This window comes from Stomoxys calcitrans, chromosome 5 (assembly GCF_963082655.1).
Source record: "Stomoxys calcitrans chromosome 5, idStoCalc2.1, whole genome shotgun sequence".
NCBI classification, from domain to species: domain Eukaryota; kingdom Metazoa; phylum Arthropoda; class Insecta; order Diptera; family Muscidae; genus Stomoxys; species Stomoxys calcitrans.
The window spans coordinates 101,769,940-101,793,730 of NC_081556.1; the positions used below are offsets into that span (position 1 = coordinate 101,769,940).

Genomic DNA, 23,791 nt, shown 5'->3' on the forward strand with positions numbered 1-23,791 from the left:
AAAAAGTAATATGGCATAAACTAGGTCCAAGTAATGGGAGGTCGCCCCAATCCCAAATACCCCCAAATGGGCATATCAGCCGACCATGCCTTTATAGGATTTAAATGAAAGATAGATGGGAGGAGATTACGAATATGACATTAAATTTTGGGTTCAAGTCTACGTGGCGCTTTTCCTCCTAAAAATACGTCGAATAGCTTAATTGACCCATTGCGGCAAATGATAGGTATTTGAGAGTAGAAAACGATATCCAATTTTGGAGTCAAGTGCTTGGGGGTACGCCCTAAATCACCCCCTAAACTGAACTCCATTTCCGACTATAGCAATATTGAGTTCAAGTCCACGGTATTTGGGAGTAAAGAACGAATTTTATATCTTTTTTCAGGGCAAAATGCTGAAGGCCGTCTCAGCTCCAAAATTGAAGGGATTTGGGAGTTGATAACGAATTTTATACCCATATTTGAGTCGAAATGTCTCAAGAATCACATTACCCCTTACGGGGTATCGATTTTTTTCCACTCTTACAGTTACTTAAAACAAAACATGGTTTCTATTGTTGTGGTCGGGTGCCTTGAGGGCCGCCCAAATCCCGCAAAATAGATATATATAGTCCAACCACGACTATATAGAGCCATGTGTATGGGAAGCCGCCCCACCCAAAATATTTTCGGTAAATTAATATTCATTTTTGGGACAAAGACCCTTAGGCCACCTCACCCTCAAACACAACTTTTTTACCGATCATGCCATTATGGGCCCTTATGACACCTCCTTGGGGAGAATTTTTTACATGAGCATGCATGGCAAGGTACCTCGCAAATGTCGCCAGCATTAAGTGGGTATAACCACCGCTTTAAATTTTATCCGATGTTCTCACCAGGATTCGAACGCAAGCGTTAGCATCATAGGTGGACATAGGGTTCAGTGGCACAAATTCGATATCCATATTCAGGGCGAAGTTTCCTCACCCTAAAAAGATATAAGAGAGTTAAAGAAGGTGCAGCGGAACAGACCCGGTTTGGCTAGTACAATATAATATCACACAATGAAATAAAATAAGATAACCCATTTGCTTTTAAATCAAAATATTTTAAAAAATTAGGTCGAAATGTTAACCGGACTGCAATTTCTGGAATTCCATCCCTTCATCAGCAGCCTTCTCGACGAATTACCCAGTCAACCGTCAATGTTATGGGATTAGACAAAAATAGTCCAAACAAGTAAAAGCGTGCTAAGTTCGGCCGGGCCGAATCTTATATACCCTCCACCATGGATCGCATTTGTCGAGTTATTTTTCCGGCATCTCTTCTTAGGCAAAAAAAAAAAGGATATAAGAAAAGATTTGCTCTGCTATTAGAGCGATATCAAGATATTGTCCGGTTTGGACCAAAATTAAATTATATGTTGGAGACCTGTGTAAAATGTCAGCCAATTCGAATAAGAATTGCGCCCTTTGTGGGCTCAAGAAGTAAAATAGAGAGATCGATTTATATGGGAGCTGTATCGGCCTATAGACCGATTCAGACCATAATAAACACGTATGTTAATGGTCATGAGAGAATCCGTCGTACAAAATTTCAGGCAAATCGGATAATAATTGCGACCTCTAGAGGCTCAAGAAGTCAAGATCCCAGATCGGTTTATGTGGCAGCTATATCAGGTTATGAACCGACTTAAACTTTATTTGACATAGTTGTTGAAAGTAACAATAAAAAACGTCTGGCGAAATTTCAGCCAAATCGGATAGAAATTGCGCCCTCTACAAGCTCAAGAAGTCAAGTCCCCAGATCTGTTTATATGACAGCTATATCAGGTTATGAACCGATTTGAACCATATTTGGCACAGTTGTTGGATATCATATCAAAATACTATGTGCCAAAATTCATTCAAATTGGATAAGAATTGCGCCCTCTAGAGGCTCAAGAAGTCAAGACCCAAGATCGGTTTATATGACAGCTATATAAGGTTATGGACCGATTTGAACCATGCTAGGCACAGTTATTGGATATCGTAACAAAACACGTCGTGCACAATTTCATTCCAATCGGATAAGAATTGCGCACTCTAGAGGCTCAAGAAATCAAGACCCCAGATCGGTTTATATGGCAGCTATATCAGGTTATAAACCGATTTGAACCATACTTGGCATATTTGTTGGATATCATAACAAAACACGTCTTGCAAAATTTCATCCCAATCGGATAAGAATTGCGCACTCTAGAGGATCAAGAAGTCAAGACCCAAGATCGGTTTATATGGCAGCTATATCAAAACATGGACCGATATGGCCCATTTACAATACCAACCGACCTACACTAATAAGAAGTATTTGTGCAAAATTTCAAGCGGCTAGCTTTACTCCTTCGGAAATTAGCGTGCTTTCGACAGACAGACGGACGGACGGACGGACGGACAGACGGACGGACGGACAGACGGACGGACGGACAGACGGACGGACATGGCTAGATCGACATAAAATTTCACGACGATCAAGAATATATATACTTTATGGGGTCTCAGACGAATATTTCGAGTAGTTACAATCAGAATGACGAAATTAGTATACCCCCATCTTATGGTGGAGGGTATAAAAAGAAAAACATTATTGCATTATAACTTCGAAGAAAGCTGTTAGTAATAATTTTGAAAACATTTTTGATTTTCATACAGCTCCTCTGTATGTGGAGAGACCGCATAAGGTTTGTTGTTTCATATGCAAGCCTACATCGTCGTTCGTTTCGTTTCGTCTAGGATTTTCTTTATTTTTGTTGATCTGTTTTTTTCTCATGGTTCTTTTTTTAGTCTATGTGTTCAAGATCGGTTATTTTTGGCTGGCATTTACCACAGGGGTAACTACCAAACCAATGGTTGTCCATATTATTTATTAGGGGACAACCGTGGGTGATTTTATTTATTAATAAAATCCCCATTTGGTTTTGGCTCAAAATTGTTACTGACATATTTCTTCGAAGTTGTGAGCAATAGTGTTTTTCTCATTTAGACTATTTTTGTCTAAGCTCATAACATTGAGGTTGGAATAATAGAAGGCGCATAGCTTTCAGGTTAATTGAGAGGCTTGGTGCGAATGATCCTAAGACTCTCACTATTAGGGAGAGAGACTCCCTAAAATGGGCTAGGGGATTCGCTGCGCAGGTTACCCCAAAGACTACACACTTAGAAACTGCACCGCAGTCAGTCAAAAGGCTGCGGTCACATAAAGGGCATTCCATGCCTAAAATAACTAGGGCGAACAATGGTAAGATGGGTCCAAGAACCATTGCTAATGTTGCTAGGGACAGTTTGGTTATGGCGGTTGTCGACAAGGGAGAATAACAGCGTTGCATACCCAGGAATAATTGAACGATTGGCATAAATATCTTCTTAGACAGCCAGGCAGCCATTAAAGCCATGGAGAACGTATTTCTGAACACGAAAATCGCCCTCGACTTTCGCAGACCTCTCAACGAGATGGCTGAACAGTTCAAAATTCACCTATTCTGGGTGCCAGGCCACAGAGATATCCAAAAGAATTGTAAAGCGGACGAGCTTACGAAACTAGGAAGTACCCTATACATTCCAGCGATACTGGAATCTGTGGGTATGCCTCTAGCAACATGTAAGCTAAGCTTTCAGGACCCGAAGGACAACGAATAATAGATGGTCACAAAGAGGGTGCTGTGAGCATTCCAAAACTATGTGGCCTAATCTAGACTTGGAGAGGTCTACCACTTTGCTGTCATTGGCTAGAACTGACGCCTCAGTCATTGTGTCCGTATTGGACTTTTTAAAGCGATCTGGATAATTCAGCGGTAGGAACTAAAAGGCTTCTTCCTTCTTCTATTCCTGTGGCATCACAATGGACGAAAACGTCTAGGTGAGTCTGATTATCATTATAACGCAGTGGCAAAATATTACTCACTCCATGGAAAATGCCGCGAAATCCGTACTTTGGTACCGGAAGACTCCTCTAAGAAAACCATGGTACAACCAAGAGTGTCGAGATGCTACCAAAGTCAAGAATGCGGCATATAGAGCAACCCTGCAATCAGTAACAAAACGCCAGATGAAGGAGAGGTATCAGAAGAAAAGGAGAGGGGAGAAACATCTATTCCACATAAAGAAAAAGGAAAAGGAAAGACGTGAGTGTGAGCGAATTGAGATATGCAGGAGTCACAATGAAGTCTAGACATTCTACCAAAGAATTAAACATCAAACCGATGGCTTTGGTGCAGGCACATCCTCCTGCAGAGACAAAGTAGGAAATCTGGTAATTGACACATATAACATGCTGAGGATATGGAAAGAACATTTTACCCAACTGCTAGTGTCCGACGTTGGCGGGGAAGAGGATATCGCAGAACCAATCAATGATGATGGTATAGAATGTTTACCTCCTAGTCTGGATGAGGTCCAAGTAGCAATGACCCGATTAAAGAACAACAAGGCAGCAGGAGCCGACGGGTTACCCGCTGAACTATTTAAGACCGGAGGCAAGAATAGGAAGGAATCTATGAAAACCATTCAATACTAAACGAGGTTTCAGACAAGGAGACAGCTTATCGCGTGTTCTCTTTAATATTCTGATTGAGAAGATTATACGAGGTTCAGATGTGGTAGACTATTTACAAGAGAACACATGCTACTCGCCTATGCCGACGACATCGATATCATAGTTCGGTCATCGGAAGTAGTAACTGCAGCCTTTGAAGAAATCGAAAGAATGGATCTGGCAGTAAATGGAGATAAGACGAAATGAACGGGTTCAACTCCTAAAACGCCTTATACGATCGATCAAATAAAGACAATTGGGAACCACAACTTTGAGACAGTCAGCAACTTTATCTACCTTGTCACCGCCTTAGCCGAAACGAATGACACCTGTTTTGAGATAAAACGAGGAATAATACTGACAACCAGATGCTACTTTGGATTTAGTAAGCAGTTTGGAAACAAGGCCACCTCTCGACAGACGAAGATTACACTATACAAGACACTGGGTATGGGCATAGGTACTTGTGGAAGCAGATGAGTCAGTGCTTGGAGTATTTGAGAGAAAGATTCTTCCAAAAATATATGGACCAGTTTGCGTTATTGGTGAATATAGGCGACATATTAACCATGAGCTGTATGACGATGATATCATAGTTTCACGCATTAAAATACAACGGCTGCGTTGGTTAGGTCATGTTGTCCGAATGGATGAAGAAGCTGTAGCAAAGAAGTCTTTTGAAGGCAAACATGGTGGTACACGCAAACCGGGAAGACCAAAAGCCCGATGGAAAGATCAAGAGATGGGAGACACCTCGAATCTTGGTGTCAAAGGTTTTAGAATGAGCGCAGAAGATCGAGGCGCTTGGAATGCTATTCTACGTTGGCTAGTGGAACAAATGTTCTGCCATAGCCAATTAAAGTAAGTAAGGCAAGAGTCTGATGGCAGACTGCCACTTAAACCTAACCTACTTAAATGGTGTAACTAGACCAGAGATGGGCAACAACATACAACCGCCCATAAATTCTTATTGCCGTGGGTATAGGAAAAACCAACAGAAGCACACTCACAGCGTAAGCTACTTCACTAGGTAGATTGTTTGGGTTTTACTGCTCTTCATGCAAATACTATTTAGAATTTTCAAATGTGTTCATGTGTCCATCACTGATTAAGACTTTAATACCTGAATGTAAACGGATTTTATGTTTCGATAAGTTGCAAATGGAATAAAACTTTCCTGCTAAATATTGCTTACATTAAACTTTTCATTATTTTTTTGTTTTGTTTATCTCCCTATGACAGATGAGAATGATACAAAGTTGGAGCGTCCCTTACCTTGGCTATTCTTTATTCCGCTAATTGTGTGGATACGCGTCATTCGATTCTGGCTAACCATTGGCTCTTTAATGGTTGGTGGACCGCCAATAACGCCACAAAATATGGTCTATAACATACAAGTGAAGCGTCGACGTCTCAGGGCTATACGTGTGCCAGCTTTAAGGGCTGTCAGACGACTTGAAACAGAATCTACGAGAAAAAGTGAAACAACAATGACGGGTAAAAATAAATCATTAACTGGAAAAATTAGTAGTCTATTTGGTAGTGCCGTTTGTAAGCCGGGTCAAAGTTGCGATTCACCAGCAAGGCGGGCATTCGAAAAGGATAATATATCAAAAGTTCCAGATGATAATTCGGTGAGTACAAAAAAGATTTCAGTTCATACATTTTTTCAAAAAACGTTTCCTTATTATAATAGTATTTTATTTTTGTTCCTTTCTTCTAGACGGAACGCACCGCCGGTAAACGACCCCGTGACGATGAAAATCGAGATCTTAACATGACTGTTGAACAAATGCTGGATAAATACGCCAATGAGGATTCCGATGACGATTCCGATTATGTGCCCAATGATAAAGACGACGAAAGTGATGACACCTCATCACTCTCTTCCAGTGATAGCATCTCCAGTACCGAACAGGCTGAAATGGCAGACGCCTGCGACAATGCGATGGCAGCCAAACAAAAGGTGATAGCATTTTTTTAAAGCTTAAACATATACCTTTAAACATTGTCAAAATTGTTTTCATTAAGAAATTTTATTTAGTTTTAGGAATATTAAAATGAGTAAAAATTGTTTACCTAACTACACATCTTTCTATAGTTAAAAGTCTTCAAATGCTTAAGGACTATATAGAGAGAAAGACAACAAAGATTTTTATATAATTAGGTTAGGTCTGGGTACACTGAAGGGTACTCGATTAGCAATTTCACTTTCGATTAGCAATTTCCATTTCACTTTGGAGAGCTGAAATTCATTGTGCCTGGCAAAATCCGCCAGAGTTCTCCCATGGCCTGACAACAGATCCTTCAACACCTCCTAACTGTCCATGTATGTCGTGACGGTCCGATCCGGCAGTCACTACTGCATTGATATCGTCACCAGTTCTTTCAGGATGGCAAAGATCTCCGCCTGAAAGATCTTTCGACATTTTATAGGGCTACCAAATCTTCATTTAAGGTCCGATTTCCGAAATTAGAAAACGGGCAAAATAAAATTTTTTTGAAAACGAAACTTTTAGTTAAAACAGGGCCGAATCTTATATACTCCCACCATGGATCCCGTTTATCGAGTTCTTTGCACGGTATCTCTTTTCCTACTCCCACCATGGATCCCGTTTATCGAGTTCTTTGCACGGTATCTCTTTTTAGGCAAACAATGAATAATGAATAAAAACTGTTATGCTATTCGACCTATATCAGGTTATAGTCCGATTCGGACCATAAATGAATGCTGAACATTGTAGAAGTCATTGTGTAATATTTCGGTGCATTCGGATAAGAATGAGCCTTGTAGGGGCTCAAGAAGCAAAATCGGAAGATTGGTTTATATGGGAGCTGTATCAAGCTATAGATCGATTCAGACCATATTGAACACGCATGGGAGAAGACATTGTACAAAACTTCTGCACAGCAATTTTAATCAATTTTTATTTTTATTCTTATTTGCTTATAAAGAGATACCGGGCAAAGAACAAGGTAAATGCGATCCATGGTGTAGGGTATATAAATTTCGGCCCGCCAGAACTTAGCACACTTTTATTTGTTATACCCACCACCATAGGTAAGGGGGTATACTCATTTAGTCATCCATTTCCGACCCTACAAAGTATATAAATTCTTGATCTAGATTCCATTGCAGTATATTGTCCGGCTATATACCATTTCGTTCAATGCTTTCTATTCAAAGAACAGCCCAGAAGAAAGAACTTTCCATTTGACAAATTCCGCTGATGAAGATTCATGGCAAATCCGAAACCTCACACAACCTCACACATTTTGCCTTACCTTTGAAAGTTCTTTGGTGCGCTATTCTTTGAGTGGAAGGAATTAAACGAAATGGTCTACAGCCATATCCTACAAGGAATTTAAATAAGATTTTACGATCAAAGAAAGACAGCGCGAACAGAAAAATTTTTGATCGTCGTAAAATTCTAAGGCGATTTGAGGATGTTCGTGTGTCTGTTCGTCCATCCGCCGTATATTGTAATCACGTTACAAACGTAAAAAATTGAGATATTGAGCTGAAGTTTGGCGACCATGTTTGTATATAGCTGCCATATAGACCGATTTGCCTATTTTGGGTCTAAAGCCCATGAAAATCGCAATTGTTGTTCGATTTCTTTGAAATCTGGAAAAGGTAGATGCTTTAAGCCTCCCGTCATTATACCGCAATTAGGTCCAGATCTGATCATATTTAAATATAGCTGCCATATAGACCGATCTACCGACATAATGTTTAAACCCCTTAAAGACGCATTTATTGTCCGAATTCGCTGAAATTTGACACATTGACTTGTATTAAGCCTCCAGTCCTCCGACCAGCATATGGTCCAGTTTAGACTTTATTTAGATATAGCTGGCATACAGACCGATCTTATAATTAAGGCGGATTTATATCCCGATTTCACTAGAAATGTGACTTTTATAAAAGTTCTCGGAACCTAAATGATATATAATCCAGACCCCATAAAGTGTATATATTATTGATCGCTTCGACATTCTGAGTCGATCTAACCATGTTCGTCCGTCCGATCGCTATCGTTATTTCGATAGGGATCCGCTTGAAATTTTGCACAGATACTTACTTTTGATGTAGGTCGTTGGGGATTGCAAATGGGCCTTATCGGTTCGGATTTGGATATAGTTGCCATATAAACTGATTTTCTGATTTGACTTCATGAGCCCCTGAAGCCGCACTTTTTGTCCGATTTAACTAATATTTTGCATATAGTGTTCTGTTATGACTTCCAACAACTGCGACAAGTACTGTCCAAATCGGTCTATAACCAGATATAGATCCCATACAAATCGATCTGCCGATTTGACTTCTCGAGTCCTTACAAGACGCAATTGTTGTCCGATTTAGCTAAAATTTGGCATGCGGTGTTCTGTTACGACTTCCAACAACTGTGCCCAGTACAGTTCTAATCAGTCTATAGCCAATTATCCTTGTTCGGTTCCTAGAAGCTTTAATTTTTGCTGGTTTTTCAGAAGTTTGGTAAAGGGTGATTTTTTATAGCTATAGAAAAGTTTTTCAAAAACAAAACCCATAAAATTCAGAAAAATACATGAAATCTTTATTTGAATCGATAGTACGGTCCACATAATTTAAAGTTTGAAGATTATTTCATGCTAATGTTGACCGTGCCTGCGCCTCAAATGGTCCTTCCGTTTAGTCCAATTTTGACATACTCTTCAACATTTCGGCGGTATCTCACGAATAAATGCTTCAATGTTGTCTTTCAATGCGTCAATTAAAGCGGGCTTTTCTGTCCCCACAAAAAAAGTCTAAAGGCGCCAAATCGCACGATTTAGGTGGCCAATTGATCAGTCGCAAACGTGAAATTAAATGTTCACCAAACTCGCCTCTGAATAAGTCCATTGTTACGCTTGTTGTGTGGTATGTGACACCGTCCTGTTGAAACCACATGTCATGCAAGTCAAGCTCTTGCATTTTGAGTAAAAAAATGGATATCATCTCACGGTATCGCTCACCATTCACAGTTAAGTTACGATTCGCATCATCTTTGAAGAAGTACGGTCCAATGATGCCACCAGCCCATAAACCGTATCAAAACTGTGAGTTTTCTGGATGCATTGGTAGTTCTTTCAATGCTTCTGGCTGATCTTCACTCCAAAATCGACAATTCTGCCTATTTACGTACCCATTGAGCCAAAAATGAGCTTAGTCGCTGAATGGAAGAAACGCCCGATGAACTTTCTTTACAGAGCACGCATTTAAATAATAAAAATCAAAATTTGCAAGCTTTGTTCGTTTTTAAGACGATTTATGCTTAAATTATAGACCAAACTAAAAATGAGTGGTAGTGATACAAAACCCGAAACGTGCGTGTTTTATTCCTAATCACTCTTAGGAATAAAATTATGCCCTTCATCTAAATTAAGTTTGTATAATTTTAGCAGAATCTATGGTGGTGGGTTCCCAAAATTCAGCCCGGCCGAATTTAACACGTTTTTATTTGTTATTTTTTTATACCCACCACCGAAGGATGGTGTCCGTTTGCAACACATCGACATATCCATTTCCAGCCCTATAAAGTATATATATTCTTGATCAGCGTAAAAATATAAGACGATCTAGCGATGTCACCGTCTGTCTGTTGAAATCACGCAACAGTCTTTAAAAATGGAGATATTGAGCTAAAACTTTGCACATATTCTTTTTTTGCCCATAAGCAGGTTAAGTTCGAAGATGGGCTATATTAGACTATATCTTGATATAGCCCCCATATAGACCGATCCGCCGATTTAGGGTCTTTGGCCCATAAAAGCCACATTTATTATCCGATTTTGCTGAAATTTGGGACATTGAGTTGTGCTAGACCCATCCACATCTTTCTTTAACTTGGCACAGATCGATTCAGATTTGGATATAGCTGCCATATAGACCGATCTCTCGATTTAAGGTCTTGCGCCCATAAAAGGCGCATTTATTGTCCGATGACGCCGAAATTTGGGACAGTGAGTTAAGTTAAGCCCCTCGACATACTTCTGCAATATGGCATAGATCAGTCCTGATTTGGATATAGCTGTCATATAGACCGATCTGTTGATTTATGGTTTTGGGCCGCTAAAAGGTATATTTATTGTCCGATGTCGCCGAAATTTGGGACAGTGATTTGTGTTAGGCCCTTTGACATCCTTTTTGTATGTTTTTTGTATTGGTCTAGATCGGTCCAGATTTGAATATAGCTACCATATAGACCGATCTCTCCTGTTAAGGTTTTTTGGGACCATAAAAAGCGCATTTATTATCCGATGTCGCTGAAGTTTGGAATAGTGAGTTAAGTTATGCCCTTCGACATTCTGCTTAAATTTGGCCCAGATCGGTTCAGATTTGGATATAGCTGCCATATAGACCAATCTCTCGATTTAAGGTTTTGGGGCCATCAAAGGCGCATTTATTTATTATTTTAAGGTTTTTTGGGACCATAAAAAGCGCATTTATTATCCGATGTCGCTGAAGTTTGGAATAGTGAGTTAAGTTATGCCCTTAGACATTCTGCTTCAATTTGGCCCAAATCGGTCCAGATTTGGATATAGCTGCCAAATAGATCGATATCTCGATTTAAAGTCTTGGTCCCATAGTAGACGCATTTATAATCAGATTTCACTGAAATTTGACACAGTGACTTATGTTAGGCTTTTCGATATCCGTGTTGAATATGGTTCAGATAGGTTTATTTTCAGATATAGCTATAAAAAAGACCATGTTCCAAATCGGAACATATTTTAATATAGCTGTTATGGGGCATAAGGTATGCATTTTTCACCGGATTTTGAAGAAAGGTGGTTTACATATATACCCGAGGTAGTGGATATCCAAAGCCCGGCTGAACTTAACGCCTTTTTACTTGTTTACTTCAAACCAGTATAATTTTTGATGGATATGAACACTCTTTGGGGCGAAGATGTTGTGGTCATTTGTAAACCGATTCTAATGAAATTTGGCAAATACCACACTCGCTTAATATTTCCTATGAATTTTATGAAAATCGGCTCAAATTAAGATACAGATCCTACATATACTCATCGCTCCGTTTGCATTTATAGAGCTGAAGTTAATAGAATTGTGCATGTTAGCTGAGTTGGTAGCGTGCTCGCATTACCAGTGCGTGGGTCGTGGGTTCTAGTCCCACCAGAGGTCTTTTGTTGCTGTGGTATTACTATGGACTAATATAGCCTATGTGAATCTGCTTAGAAAATAGTCTGCCACTCTAATCTAATCTTCCTGATATTTGGGAAGGATTGTTGTTTTTTCCCAATCGAACACCTAGTAATTTTTGGAAAAAAATTTTAGTTCCATTTGTTAACACTCTGTTATCAATATTCTTTTATAAATTTCACACCAAATTGGCATTATTCATGGATTGTTGTTTTTAATTTTTTTTTTTTTTTTTTGCTTTTTGGCTCCAATTTCGTCAACACAATCACCTCTAATGAATAATCGCTTACAAAATAATTCTTATTTTTCACTTATTTTCTAGAGCTGTTTAACAAAGAAGTCTGAAAAAAGCATTGCATCATTTTCGACGGAATTACCACCTAAGAGAACTGTCCATTTTCAATAAAATTTGTTTTATGCAAACGAAGATAAGGACTTTTCAATACGGGCGGGTTGAAATTGGTATGAAATGAAATATGCTATGAAAGGCTGGAATCAATCATATTGATCTAAATCTTATTAACATTACGACATTTAAAGTCAATCTATGATGCAGATAGACCCATGTTTAGATTTAGAGGGTGCAGTTGTTACCCGATTTGGTCAAAATTTTTTACAATTACTTCTGATATGACTTTCAATTTCCATGTCCAGCATGATTTTAATCTATCTTTAAACTGATATTGCCTAGAGGAAGCAACTCGCATCCGATTTAGTTGAAATTTAACACCATGAATTATGATACAACTTCGCTCACATACCCAAATTTTTATGGTACCCAAAAAATACGAAATTGGTATAAAATTGTTGGGCCAAATAACCTGGGGGGACGCCCCATCCCAAAACCCACCCGAACGGGCATGTTTGCTGATTGGGACAATATGGATATCAAATGAAAGGTATTTAGGAGTAGAATACGAACTTGGCATTAAAATGTCACACTAATTGTCGGAGGGTCCCCACCCCCCAAAAACACAACCTCACAGGAGACTTTTACCGCTTTGGGCAATATGGGTATTAAATAAAAGTTATTTAAGAGCAGAGTATAAATCTGACAAAAAAAATTATTTCTAGGTGTTTCAGGGGCCTCCCCAATCCCCCAAATCCCCCAGCAGGACATATTTACCGATAGGGACAATATGGGTGTCAAATGAAAGTTGTTTCGAAGTTGAGTAAACATCTGTTATAAGAATTTGGTTCGAGGTGTCTACGGGGCCTTCCCAACTCCAAAAACCCTCAAAACGGACATGAATGTTCAACGTCATAAAATGGATATGAAATGAAAAAACTTTTGACTACGAATCTGGTATACACATTTGGGACAGAGTCTGGGATCGCCCCACCCACTAAATAACCTTCAATAGGAATTAAATGAAAGATGTATGACAGAAGAGTTCGAATCTAATGTTGATATAAGGATTCAAGTATGTGAATCACGTCCTACCGTTCAGCAGGACATATAGATCGCGACAATAAAGGACTGATATAAATTTCTTTTGGGTCTTAGCATCGGGGGGACCAACTCCCTACTCCCAATTAAAACAACACAAAACTGTCATATAGCACGACCGAGAATATATTGTACTCAAATGAAGGATGTGTCAGAAGGAAATCCCCCTCCTCTTATCCTATCCAAAAAAAGGAATTAAAAAAAATATATGAAGGCCAATCAGGATAGAATAAAAGGTCTTTGGTACACTTTTTACCCTCAAATTGGGATAGCCACAGTAGGATTTGCGAATCTTTACAAATGTGGTATCGCAAGTGGTAGCTTTGAAATATGATTTTGAATATAGATAACCAATACAAAGAAAATTAATTAGTGTGGATCTGAACGATTGCCACGGCCCTGAATATCTTGATTGCCACGTTCAAAATGCTTGACATTATTGGGCTCAAGATGTTGGATGTAATGGATATCCAACATCTAATATCAACATCGTGCTCTAGCACGATGGTAATATTATTTCAGGGTCCCCCCCCCCCCCCCCCTCTCCTCAATTCCCTTCAAACCGACGGTCTTTGCCTACTTTGGCAATTAGGGGGCAATAATTAATTGATAGTAGACAATAATTAAGATATCCAATATTGAGGCGAAGTGTTTGGGAGTCGTCTCACCCCCATAAACTCCGCCTAAACAAATGGCAATTGGGGCACAAATATCAGCACGATACTGATATTTCTTCAGGGCTAAGTGCGTGAGTGGCCACCCCACCCTACATACCCATCCAACTGGACATATTTTTAGACTTTGGCAAAACGGGTCTCAAATCTGATATCTGTTTTATGGACAAGTGTTTCAGGGACGCCTAACCTCATAAACTCCCGCTAAACCATATATTTGTGGTATCTCAAATGTAGTTTTTGGGAGCAGAGTATGAAACTGATATCTACTTTCAGGGAAAAGGGTTTGGAAACTCTAATCCACTGCCAAAACCAAGAGAATGATGTATATCTAACATCCAAACTTTAAAAGGGGGACCCTCCTTTTACCCTATTTCCAACAAGTAAGGGCGGGCTTAGGTCGGTCAAAGCCAACCCATTGATACCCTATACCACATTGGATATGCAGGCTGAGTCGTTAGATTTAAAATTCGCTTAAATATGTTGAATTTCGATCAAAATCCGTACATATTGTAGCAGACATTGTATAAATCGTTGTGCTCGTTTTTGAGAAGATCAATAGATAAATGTGTTAGCAAAAGCCTTGAAAGTGAAAATCGGGAGATGCACATTTATGGGAGCTATATCTAAAACTGAACCAATTTTTATAAAATTCATCAATCATCGGAAGAGTTTTAAGAAAAACCTTCGTGCCGAAATATTCTGAAGATCGGTTAACAAATTGCTATATTATTGAGTATTCTTCAAAATCGGACGAAAATATATATCGGAACTATATTTAAACATGAACCGATTTCTATTTAATTCAATAGCACTACCGGGAGTCATAAAGGTATCCTTTTGTGGCAATATACTATTCCAAATCGGACGAACATATACATGGGAGTTATATCTAAATCACAACCGATTTCTGTTAAATAACGTCGAGACTTGCGAAAGAACCCCTCACGCAAAACTTCGTGAGAATCGGCTTACAAATGACGATATAATTGCAATTTTAGTCCAAATCGGACAAAAATATATATGGGAGCTGTATCTAAATCTGAACCAATTTTTCCAATTATAATAGGCTTCGTCTCTAGGCCCTAGAAAAGCTTGTGCCAAATTTGAAGACGATCGGTTGAAAATTGCCACCTGTACTTTGTACACAAATTAACATGGACAGACAGACAGACAGACTGACAGACTGGCAGACTGACAGACAGACTGACAGACTGACAGACTGACAGACTGACAGACTGACAGACTGACAGACTGACAGACTGACAGACTGACAGACTGGCAGACTGACAGACTGGCAGACTGACAGACTGGCAGACTGACAGACTGACAGACAGACGGACAGACAGGCAGACCGACGGACTTAGCTAAATCGCATCAGGAAGTGATTCTGAGTCGATCGGTATACATATCCATTGGTCTATCTTTCTTCCTTCTGGGTGTTACAAACAAATTCACTAAGTTATAATGCCCTGTACCACAGTAGTAGTGTAGGGTATAAAAAAGACAGATCTCGGAAGTGGGGGCAGGGGCGATTTGAGTGAAATTTAATCTATTTACAGTAACTCAAGAACAGAAGTTTCGTATCCTTATTTTGAGTGGAATATCTATGTGGGCCGTGTTATCTCCAAAACCCGCCAAAAGGAAATATAAACCAATAATGACAATATGAGATATATTTACCGACCAAAGCATCATAAGGCTCAAATGCTAGGTATTTGGGAGTAGAGCCCCAATAGGATATCCACTTTTGGGTGAAATATCTGAATGACCGTACCATCACCCCCGAATATGACTTAGTTCCTGTCCTTGCCAGTATAGGGCTCAGATAAAATAAAAGAGTGAAAAAAGGCGCAGCGGAGCGGTCCTTGTCCAGATTGTTTGTTTATATAAGAACTAGGCGCTGAGCCTTCTTCCACTCTCTTATTATACCCACCACCATAGGATGGGGGTATAATAATAATAATATAATAATTTTGCCCATTAACATTCTACTAAGCAACAGGGGCAAATTTCTCACATATCAATGAGTGCAGTCCAATAAAAGTTTAAGCTCAAAGATAAGAGGCCTCCTTTTTATAGCCGAGTCCGAACGGCATGCCGCAGTGCGACACCTTTTTGGAGAGAAATTTAACATGGCAAAGTACCTCAAAAAATGTTGCTAGCATTAGGAGCGGAAAACCACCGCTGAAAATTTTTTTTTGTTTTTTCTGATGGTCTCGCCAAGTTTCGAACCCAGGCGTTCAGCTTCATAGGCGGACATGCTAACCTCTGCGCTACGGTGGCCTCCTTTGTTTGTAACACCTCGAAATATTGATCTGCGACCCCATAAAGTATATATATTCTGGATCGTTTCGACATTCTGATTCGATCTAGCCATGTCCGTTCGTCCGTCTGTCGAAATCACGATAGCGATCGAACGCGTAAAGCTAACCGCTTGAATTTTTGCACAGATACTTAGTATTAATGTGGGTCATTGGAGATTTCAAATGGGCCATATCGGTTCAGATTTAGACATAGCTCCTATTTAAACCGATCTCTCGATTTGATTTCTTGAGCCCTTACATGTCGCAATTTTTGTCCGAATTGGCTGAAATTTTTTATGTAGTGTTCATGTTATGTTATGTTCACTATGCTAGGTACGGTTCAAATCGGTTTATAAATTTATATACCTCCCTTACCTGGACTTCTTGAGCCCTTACAAGCCGCAATTGTTGTCCGATTTGGCTGAAATTTTGCATGTAGTGTTCATGTTATGACTTCCAATAACTATGCTTGGTACGGTCCAAATCGGTCTATAACCTATACAAGTTTCCCGATTTGACTTCTTTAGCCCTTACAAACTGCAATTTTGGTTCGATTTAGCTGAAATTTTGCATGTGCTGTTCCGTTATGACTTCCAACAACTGTATTAAGTACGGTCCGAATCGGTCTATAACCTGATATAGCTCTCATATAAACCGATCCCCCTATTTGACTTCTTGAGTCGTTACAAACTGCAATTTTTGTCCGATTTGCCTGAAATTTTGCATGGAGTATTCTGTTACGACTTATAACAACTGTGGCAAATACGGTTCAAATCAGTCTATAACTGATATAGCTCCCATAAAAATTGCTGAACCGGTAGTTAATTGTTTGATATCTGCAGAAGGAATAGGGTCTATTCCTTTTCATCGAATTTCAAACATTTCAAATCTCTGAGTTGGCTGCGGCAATTCAAGCGAATATTCGGTTATGACCTCATTGCTACCCCAACTCACGAATCTTACATTCCACCAAAACCTGAAAACTGAAATATTTATACACCGATCACGTCAATGTTGGGCTCAAATGTTTGGTACTTGGGAGTAAAATACTAAACTGACCTCCAATTTCGGGACAAGAGACTCCCAGATATAAAAAATAAATGCCTTCTCTGAGAATAAACTCTGTTCCAAATATTTTATATACTTCGGAAAGTCTCGTCAATGGAAAGAAATATGCTACCTTGGAAGTAGTGTAATTGTTGCAGACAAAAAATCTGTCATTACACGAACACATGCATTGGGAAAAGTACAGCTAATAGACAGGGTTGTCGAGCGTGGTTAATGCAGTATTTGTATCAAAGAGGCGTTTCCGCAATAAATACGATACTCCAAAGACGAAACGCGTCCCATAGTGGTTGGTATGTGTTGCGATCTCTGGCTTTCCTTTTCCATTTGCAATGAAAATCTCCGATCATTGAGCTCGTTTTGAAAGAGAAATAGCAAAAATTGTGGAAAGAAATCACATTGATTTACTGTAACAAATAACTATATCTCTTCCAACCAACTATCCAACGAACTAATTCGTTTCCTTTTCACTTCATAGGAACATTTAAATACATCCGCACAGAATTCTTCAAAACTCGATAACTCATCATCAATGGATCGCAGTCTAGTTGAGGTAAAAGAAAATGGTGGTCAAAAACATCGTCCCATGCCCAAGCCCATATCCGAAATTAAGGTTGAAGTCACATCGGATGCTGATAGTGGCAGTGAAAGGATAAAAACCCCAGGTGGACCAATGACCAGTACCAATGGACCTAAGACTACGAACAACACAGAAGTCGGTAATGGTTTTTAGAATTACATCTTGTCTTGATTAAAATCTCCACTGCTCACACACACACACACACATAGACATAGACACTTAAGCATGGATTTAATTCCTTTCACTTTGAAATCGTTTGAAGTTCTAACTATCTTTTATTATTGCAATAAATACCAAATACAATGAATTATATAAATCAATGAACAAGAAATTCATTTGCCAAATGCAAAACTCACCTCATTACCAAATCTACAACAAAATTCAAAATCTTTTCCCATCTTTGGCCAACTTTGGTTTCTATATCTGTACTTTTTCCCCCCTTCCTTCCCAATGTGTTCTTCGACAGCCAAAGTTCAAGCATCCACGGAGCAACATCCAAAAGAACCCCTAACCACCCCCAGACAACAACAGCTACCACCACCAAAGGTTTTCGGTTTGTCAGTGGCCCCCGAAATGGAAATAAAGCAAAAATCTACCCCCGGACATGAGTCGGCAGCCACCATGAAACCATCCTCCGCCACAGGTGTTAAAACCGCTGCAGGTGAGTTGCATCCAGGGCTTGCTCTGAGCCCTATGCTGTAGTTGCTACTGCTCCTCCTACTCTTAGCTGCAGTCTATTATTTTAGTATTTTGCATTTGTTTTTGCTATTGCCTACGCATGTTTAGCACCGTTGCCGTCACCGCCTTGCCCAAGTCCTAAGGCGAGCGGATCACCAACGTTCCGGGAAAAACATTATCGTACCATAACAACCCAAACCTCTGTAGCCGAATATGATTGGTCAATAATTGTAAAAACTGAAATTTCCCATAGAAAGACACCTCCAGTGCAGGTGCCCAAATCGGATTGTTCGCCACCCTTAACGCCTGCCTCATCCACAGAGGATGTCTTTTATAGCCCAATTGGTTTGTTATAAAATTCTTATTTCTCTTCGCGAAAATGTCCACTTCATTCGAATGCATGCCAGTCATTCATACATCTTAAAATTTTGGTGAACATTAGTTTTTGTAAAAAGTTTCGCTGAAAATGTCGTTAAAATAAGACTTCTCTTGGGCAAAGTAGATTGGTTCGGTGAGGCTTTGGTCAAATTAAATTTATCGAAAGTTTTATCAGATATGATTTTTCCAATATAGGTTAGGTTAAGTTAGGTAGAAACACGTAAAAACGTGCCGGGCCGAATCTTTGAAATCCACCACCATGGATTCTGCGACAATTGACACATATAAAAATTTTTTGAAAGACATAATCTTACTCTACGTACCAAATTTCTGCCAAATCAGACAATCATGAAAGCTTCTAGGAACCGAACGTGGATAATCGGGAGATCGCTTTATATGGGGGCTACATCAGGTCAACGACCGATTTTAATAGCATTTAGCACAGCTATTGGACATCGTAAATGAACACTACATGCAAAATTTCAGCCTAATCAGATAACAATTGCGGCTTCCAGAGATTAATATGTCAAAAAGGGAGATCGGTTTATATGGGAGCTATATCCAAATCTGAACTGATATGGCCCTTTTGCAATCCCTAACGACCTACATCAATAAGATGTTTCTGTGCAAAATTTAAAGCGGCTAGATTTATACATTCGAGCGCTATCGTAATTCCAACAGATGGACGGATGAGCATGGCTAGATCGACTCAAAATGTTCAAACGATCAAGAACATATATATTTTATGGGGTCGCAGAACAAAATTGGAATCGAATGACTAGGTTAATATACTCCCCATGCTGTGGTGATGGGTATGAAAATTAGTGTGAATTCTAGTCCGCCACATGCCCTCTAGGGACAAACACCTAAGCCAGTAATCGGTTTGTTGTACTCTCTAAATTGGGAAAGTAACCCCGTGAATGCTCCAGTAGCCGAGTTGGTAACCTGCTCGGATTATGATTCTGTGGGACGTGGGTTCGATTCCAACAAAAGGCCTGGCCTGTCGCTACTGTGGTATCACAATGGACGAAAATTGTCTAAGTGGGTCTGCTAAGAGAATGGACTGCCACTCTAACCTGACCCCCAAAAAGATCCATCATAGAAACTCGGTGATATTCACAAAATCCTTAATTCTTTTACGTTCTTTGCCCTGTTCAAGTCTGGTATCGTATCCGCATCCGAGTGCTGCGGTCTGTTAGCTGGGAAAGCCGCGGTCAGTGACAGAGGAAATGTTTGAACGTCTCATTATCTTTCCCACATGCCCTACATACGCTGTCACTTGCTTATAGTCAGAAATCAGAAAATGCATAGACAATGTCTAGCGAGGAAACACTGGAACTACTCGTAGACACACATTTCTCGGGAAATGCTCCAACGGACAACGTGGTGTCAGAAGAGTTTGTCACTGGTATGCATTCTTTGCAGGTTATTGGAGAAATTGTGTTTGAGCCGAAAATCCTTTGGCCGATAAAAAGTTTCGACTCCTTTAAGTCGCCGGACCCTGATGACGTATCACCGGTTGATTTACAAGCTGGGTCCGACAGGCTATTTGGCTTGTGTCCGACTGGCTCCTTGGCTTAGGGATATATACTCTGATTGTATCAGCATGTCGTACATACCTGTAGAATGGAAGGACACAAAAGTCATTTTCGTTCCAAAATCAGGAAAAACCGTACCATACGAAAGCGAAAGATTTTCGCCCTAGTAGTCTGTCATCCTTTATGCTGAAGACTCTTTAGAGGTTGATAGAAATATATCTTCGAGCAAAGATCCCTGGAGTTAGCCTATCTCGGCAACAGCATGCATATAGTAAGGGCAAGTCCCCAAAAATAGCCCTTCACGACCTAGTCGGCTACAAAGAGGGTTCTCTCGCTGTCAAAGAATATAGGATGGTAGCATTTCTTGACATTGAAGGTGCTTTGGCGCTTACTGATGACGACGCTATAACGGTTAGGGGAAGTTTCCCAACACTCTTAGAGATATCCTTCAGGTAGCTATACGTGCCACAGTAAATTGAGCTACCGAAAGTGGTCTAGGCGTAAATCCGTATAAGACAGAAGTAGTTCTTTTCAGCAGGAGATAGATGAAGTTGCCTACCGTGTTTCCTTGGGAGGAGAGAATGTTTCATTTACTGAAAGCGCAAAATACCTGGGTGTTCTGCTAGGCATGAAATTGAACATCAAATCCCACATTTTGGAAAGGGCGAGAAAGGCAACTTTTGCCCTATACACCAGCAAGAGAACCTTTGGCAAAAGTTGGGGGCTTAGACAGCGCGTCATGCATTGAATGTATACTGCAGTTGTCAGACCTATAATGCTATATGGTGTTGTGGTCTGGTGGACGGCTCTTCAAAAGTCCACCTACTGTTGAATACTCAACCGGATCCAAAGGATGGCTTGTTTGTGCACCACAGCCGCACTGAAGATGACAGCATATGATGCACTGCATTTAATGCTACATCAAATGCCTCTGGATATTGTGACTAGACAAATTACTGCGACCACGGCTAAGGAAACTCTCTATTTGGTCATGTGGCGGCTACGGACACTGTGTTGTCCTTGATACAATGTCCGATGTTTCAGTCTGTGTGGATTACACCCTACCTGAGACGCTTTTTGATAAAAAGTACTGTATCACTATTCCTGATAGAAACGATTGGAACTACGATAATGGCTGTGAGCATTCAAAAATTATCTAGACTTGAAGCAGTCTACCGCTTTGCTGTCACTGCCTGGAACAGACTTCTCAGTCATTGTATCCGTCAAGACTGAAAGTTGCCAGTAACGACTTTTGCCGATGCTGTGAGGACGTCGAGGAAGAAGAGACTATAGAAAGAAATATTGAAAGAAACTATTGGGTTGTCCAAAAAGTAATTGCGGATTTTTTAAAAGAAAGTATATGCATTTTTAATAAAACTTAGAATGAACTTTAATCAAATATACCTTTTTTACACTTTTTTTCTAAAGCAAGCTAAAAGTAACAGCTGATAACTGACAGAAGAAAGAATGCAATTACAGAGTCACAAGGTGTGAAAAAATTTGTCTACGCCGACTATATGAAAAATCCGCAATTACTTTTTGGGCAACCCAATATAACAAGAGAATGACACTAGAAACACTGCATATCATAAACCCGACAAAAACTGGACAAATGAACTACAGGCTGCTAATAAACAGGGTGAACAAAGTCCAACCTGTGACAAAACAGCCAACGACCAGTAAAGATGGTTGCATAGCTTTTAAGTTTTGTTTGTGATTTTTTCGATACTCTTATGATTGTAGTTTAGCATTAAAAGTTGTGATTATTGTGGCTTGTTAATATATATTTTTACGTTAGATTTTCTTGAAAATTCTCACCAACGGATTGACGAAATATCGAATAAATATATAAACAAATCTGAAGACCTAAAGCTCAAGAACGACCCAAACTCGGGTGAAGCCGTCCTCTTGATACCCTACACCACCATAATATATATGGGAGCTATATCTAAATCTGAGCAGATTTTCATTAAATTCAACAGCAATATCGGGAGTCATAAGGGAATCCATTGTGCCAATTTACGTGTGAATCGGTTAACCAATGGCTATATTATTGCAATTTAAGTCAAAATCCCATATATATGGGAGCTATATCTAAATATGGGTTGATTTCTATGAAATTCACCAATAATGACGAGACTTATAAGGGAAGAGAAGAAATTGCGACCTGTGATTAACGTGGACAGATAGACAGACAGACGGACATAGCTAAATCGAATCAGAAAGTGATTCTGAGTCGATCGGTATACTTATCAATGGGTCTATGTCTCTTCCTTTCGGGTGTTACAAGCAAATTCACTAAGTTGTAATATCCTGTGCCACAGTAGTGGTGTAGGGTATAAAAAGTAACAAAAATATTGATATTCATTGTGAAAGGCGTACAATGGATCAGTGTTTAATTGTTGCATCCACCTCTGAGTAACGTTTTTGAAAATTACGAAATGCTAGCATAATTCCATTACCGAGTGATGTTTCTGAGAATTGGAAAAAAATTCAAATTTAATGCATGAAATCTTTCTGTAACAAATTTATATCCCATTGCATTCCATTTTTCCCACAACTGCACCTGTCATTTATTTGAATATCAATCTCTCTCTCTATACCCATTTATAGTTCTCCCATATATTGTAGTTTCATTCATAATTGGTTTTACTATCATAAAATTTTTTGATTGAAAATATTTTAATTTCTCAGGCTCTCCCCAACATTTCCATTCCATCTTCCATCCCGCACCTCTGGTGAAACCCAATCCCGTAGATGGTAAACTCTTTAGCATATGGCAATTACAATATTCAAGTTTTTTAAAGAACTTTCACATTTCAGCCCACTCAACTCCTAAGAATGCGGCTGATCATAGTGATGCCTCTACTCCTGAATCGATGGATACTAGGAAGCTGCCGAATAAACCACAACAGCCACAACATCATCATAATCAATATCAACAGCATCACTACAACAACAAAAATCGCAATAAAAATCGCCGCTGAACTAAATTAGGGCAATGTTGTCCTTGTTTATAAGTTTTAATGATGTTTTATTTAACATTCTCCCAAAAATATTTGTAATCGATATTGAAGTAATAATTTGTCTATGAATTATACAATGGAATAATTGAATTTTTAGAATTTTCTTAAGGTTTTATGGATATGCTGATAATTAAAAATAATATAATATTTTAAAATAAAGTTTTTTTTATATGCAAAAATTGCAAATTTTGCCCATGAACATTCCACTAAGGAACAGGGGCAAACTTCTCACATATCAATGAGTGCAGTCCGATTTAAGTTTTTAAGTTCAATGATAAGGGGTCTTCTTTTTATAGCCGAGTCCGAACGGCATGCCGCAGTGCGACACCTCTTTGGAGAGAAGTTTCAAATGGCATGGTA

General features: G+C 39.4%; 1 protein-coding gene across 5 annotated transcripts in view; it reads left to right on the plus strand.

Moving 5' to 3' along the window:
• Positions 1-23,534, plus strand: part of LOC106091574 (uncharacterized) — a 77,025-nt gene extending 53,491 nt beyond the window's left edge. For 2 of the 5 annotated variants that reach the window (XM_013258127.2, XM_013258125.2), the window contains exons 3-9: positions 5,793-6,184; positions 6,274-6,516; positions 17,710-17,950; positions 18,278-18,472; positions 18,598-18,834; positions 23,100-23,165; positions 23,229-23,534. In XM_013258127.2, coding sequence (XP_013113581.2) covers positions 5,793-6,184; positions 6,274-6,516; positions 17,710-17,950; positions 18,278-18,472; positions 18,598-18,834; positions 23,100-23,165; positions 23,229-23,392 — 1,538 coding nt within the window. In that variant the 3' untranslated portion in view covers positions 23,393-23,534. The remainder of the gene's footprint in view (positions 1-5,792; positions 6,185-6,273; positions 6,517-17,709; positions 17,951-18,277; positions 18,473-18,597; positions 18,835-23,099; positions 23,166-23,228) is intronic. The other 3 variants (XM_013258128.2, XM_013258130.2, XM_013258131.2) reach the window with 3 other exon arrangements.
• Positions 23,535-23,791: the final 257 nt, after the last annotated feature.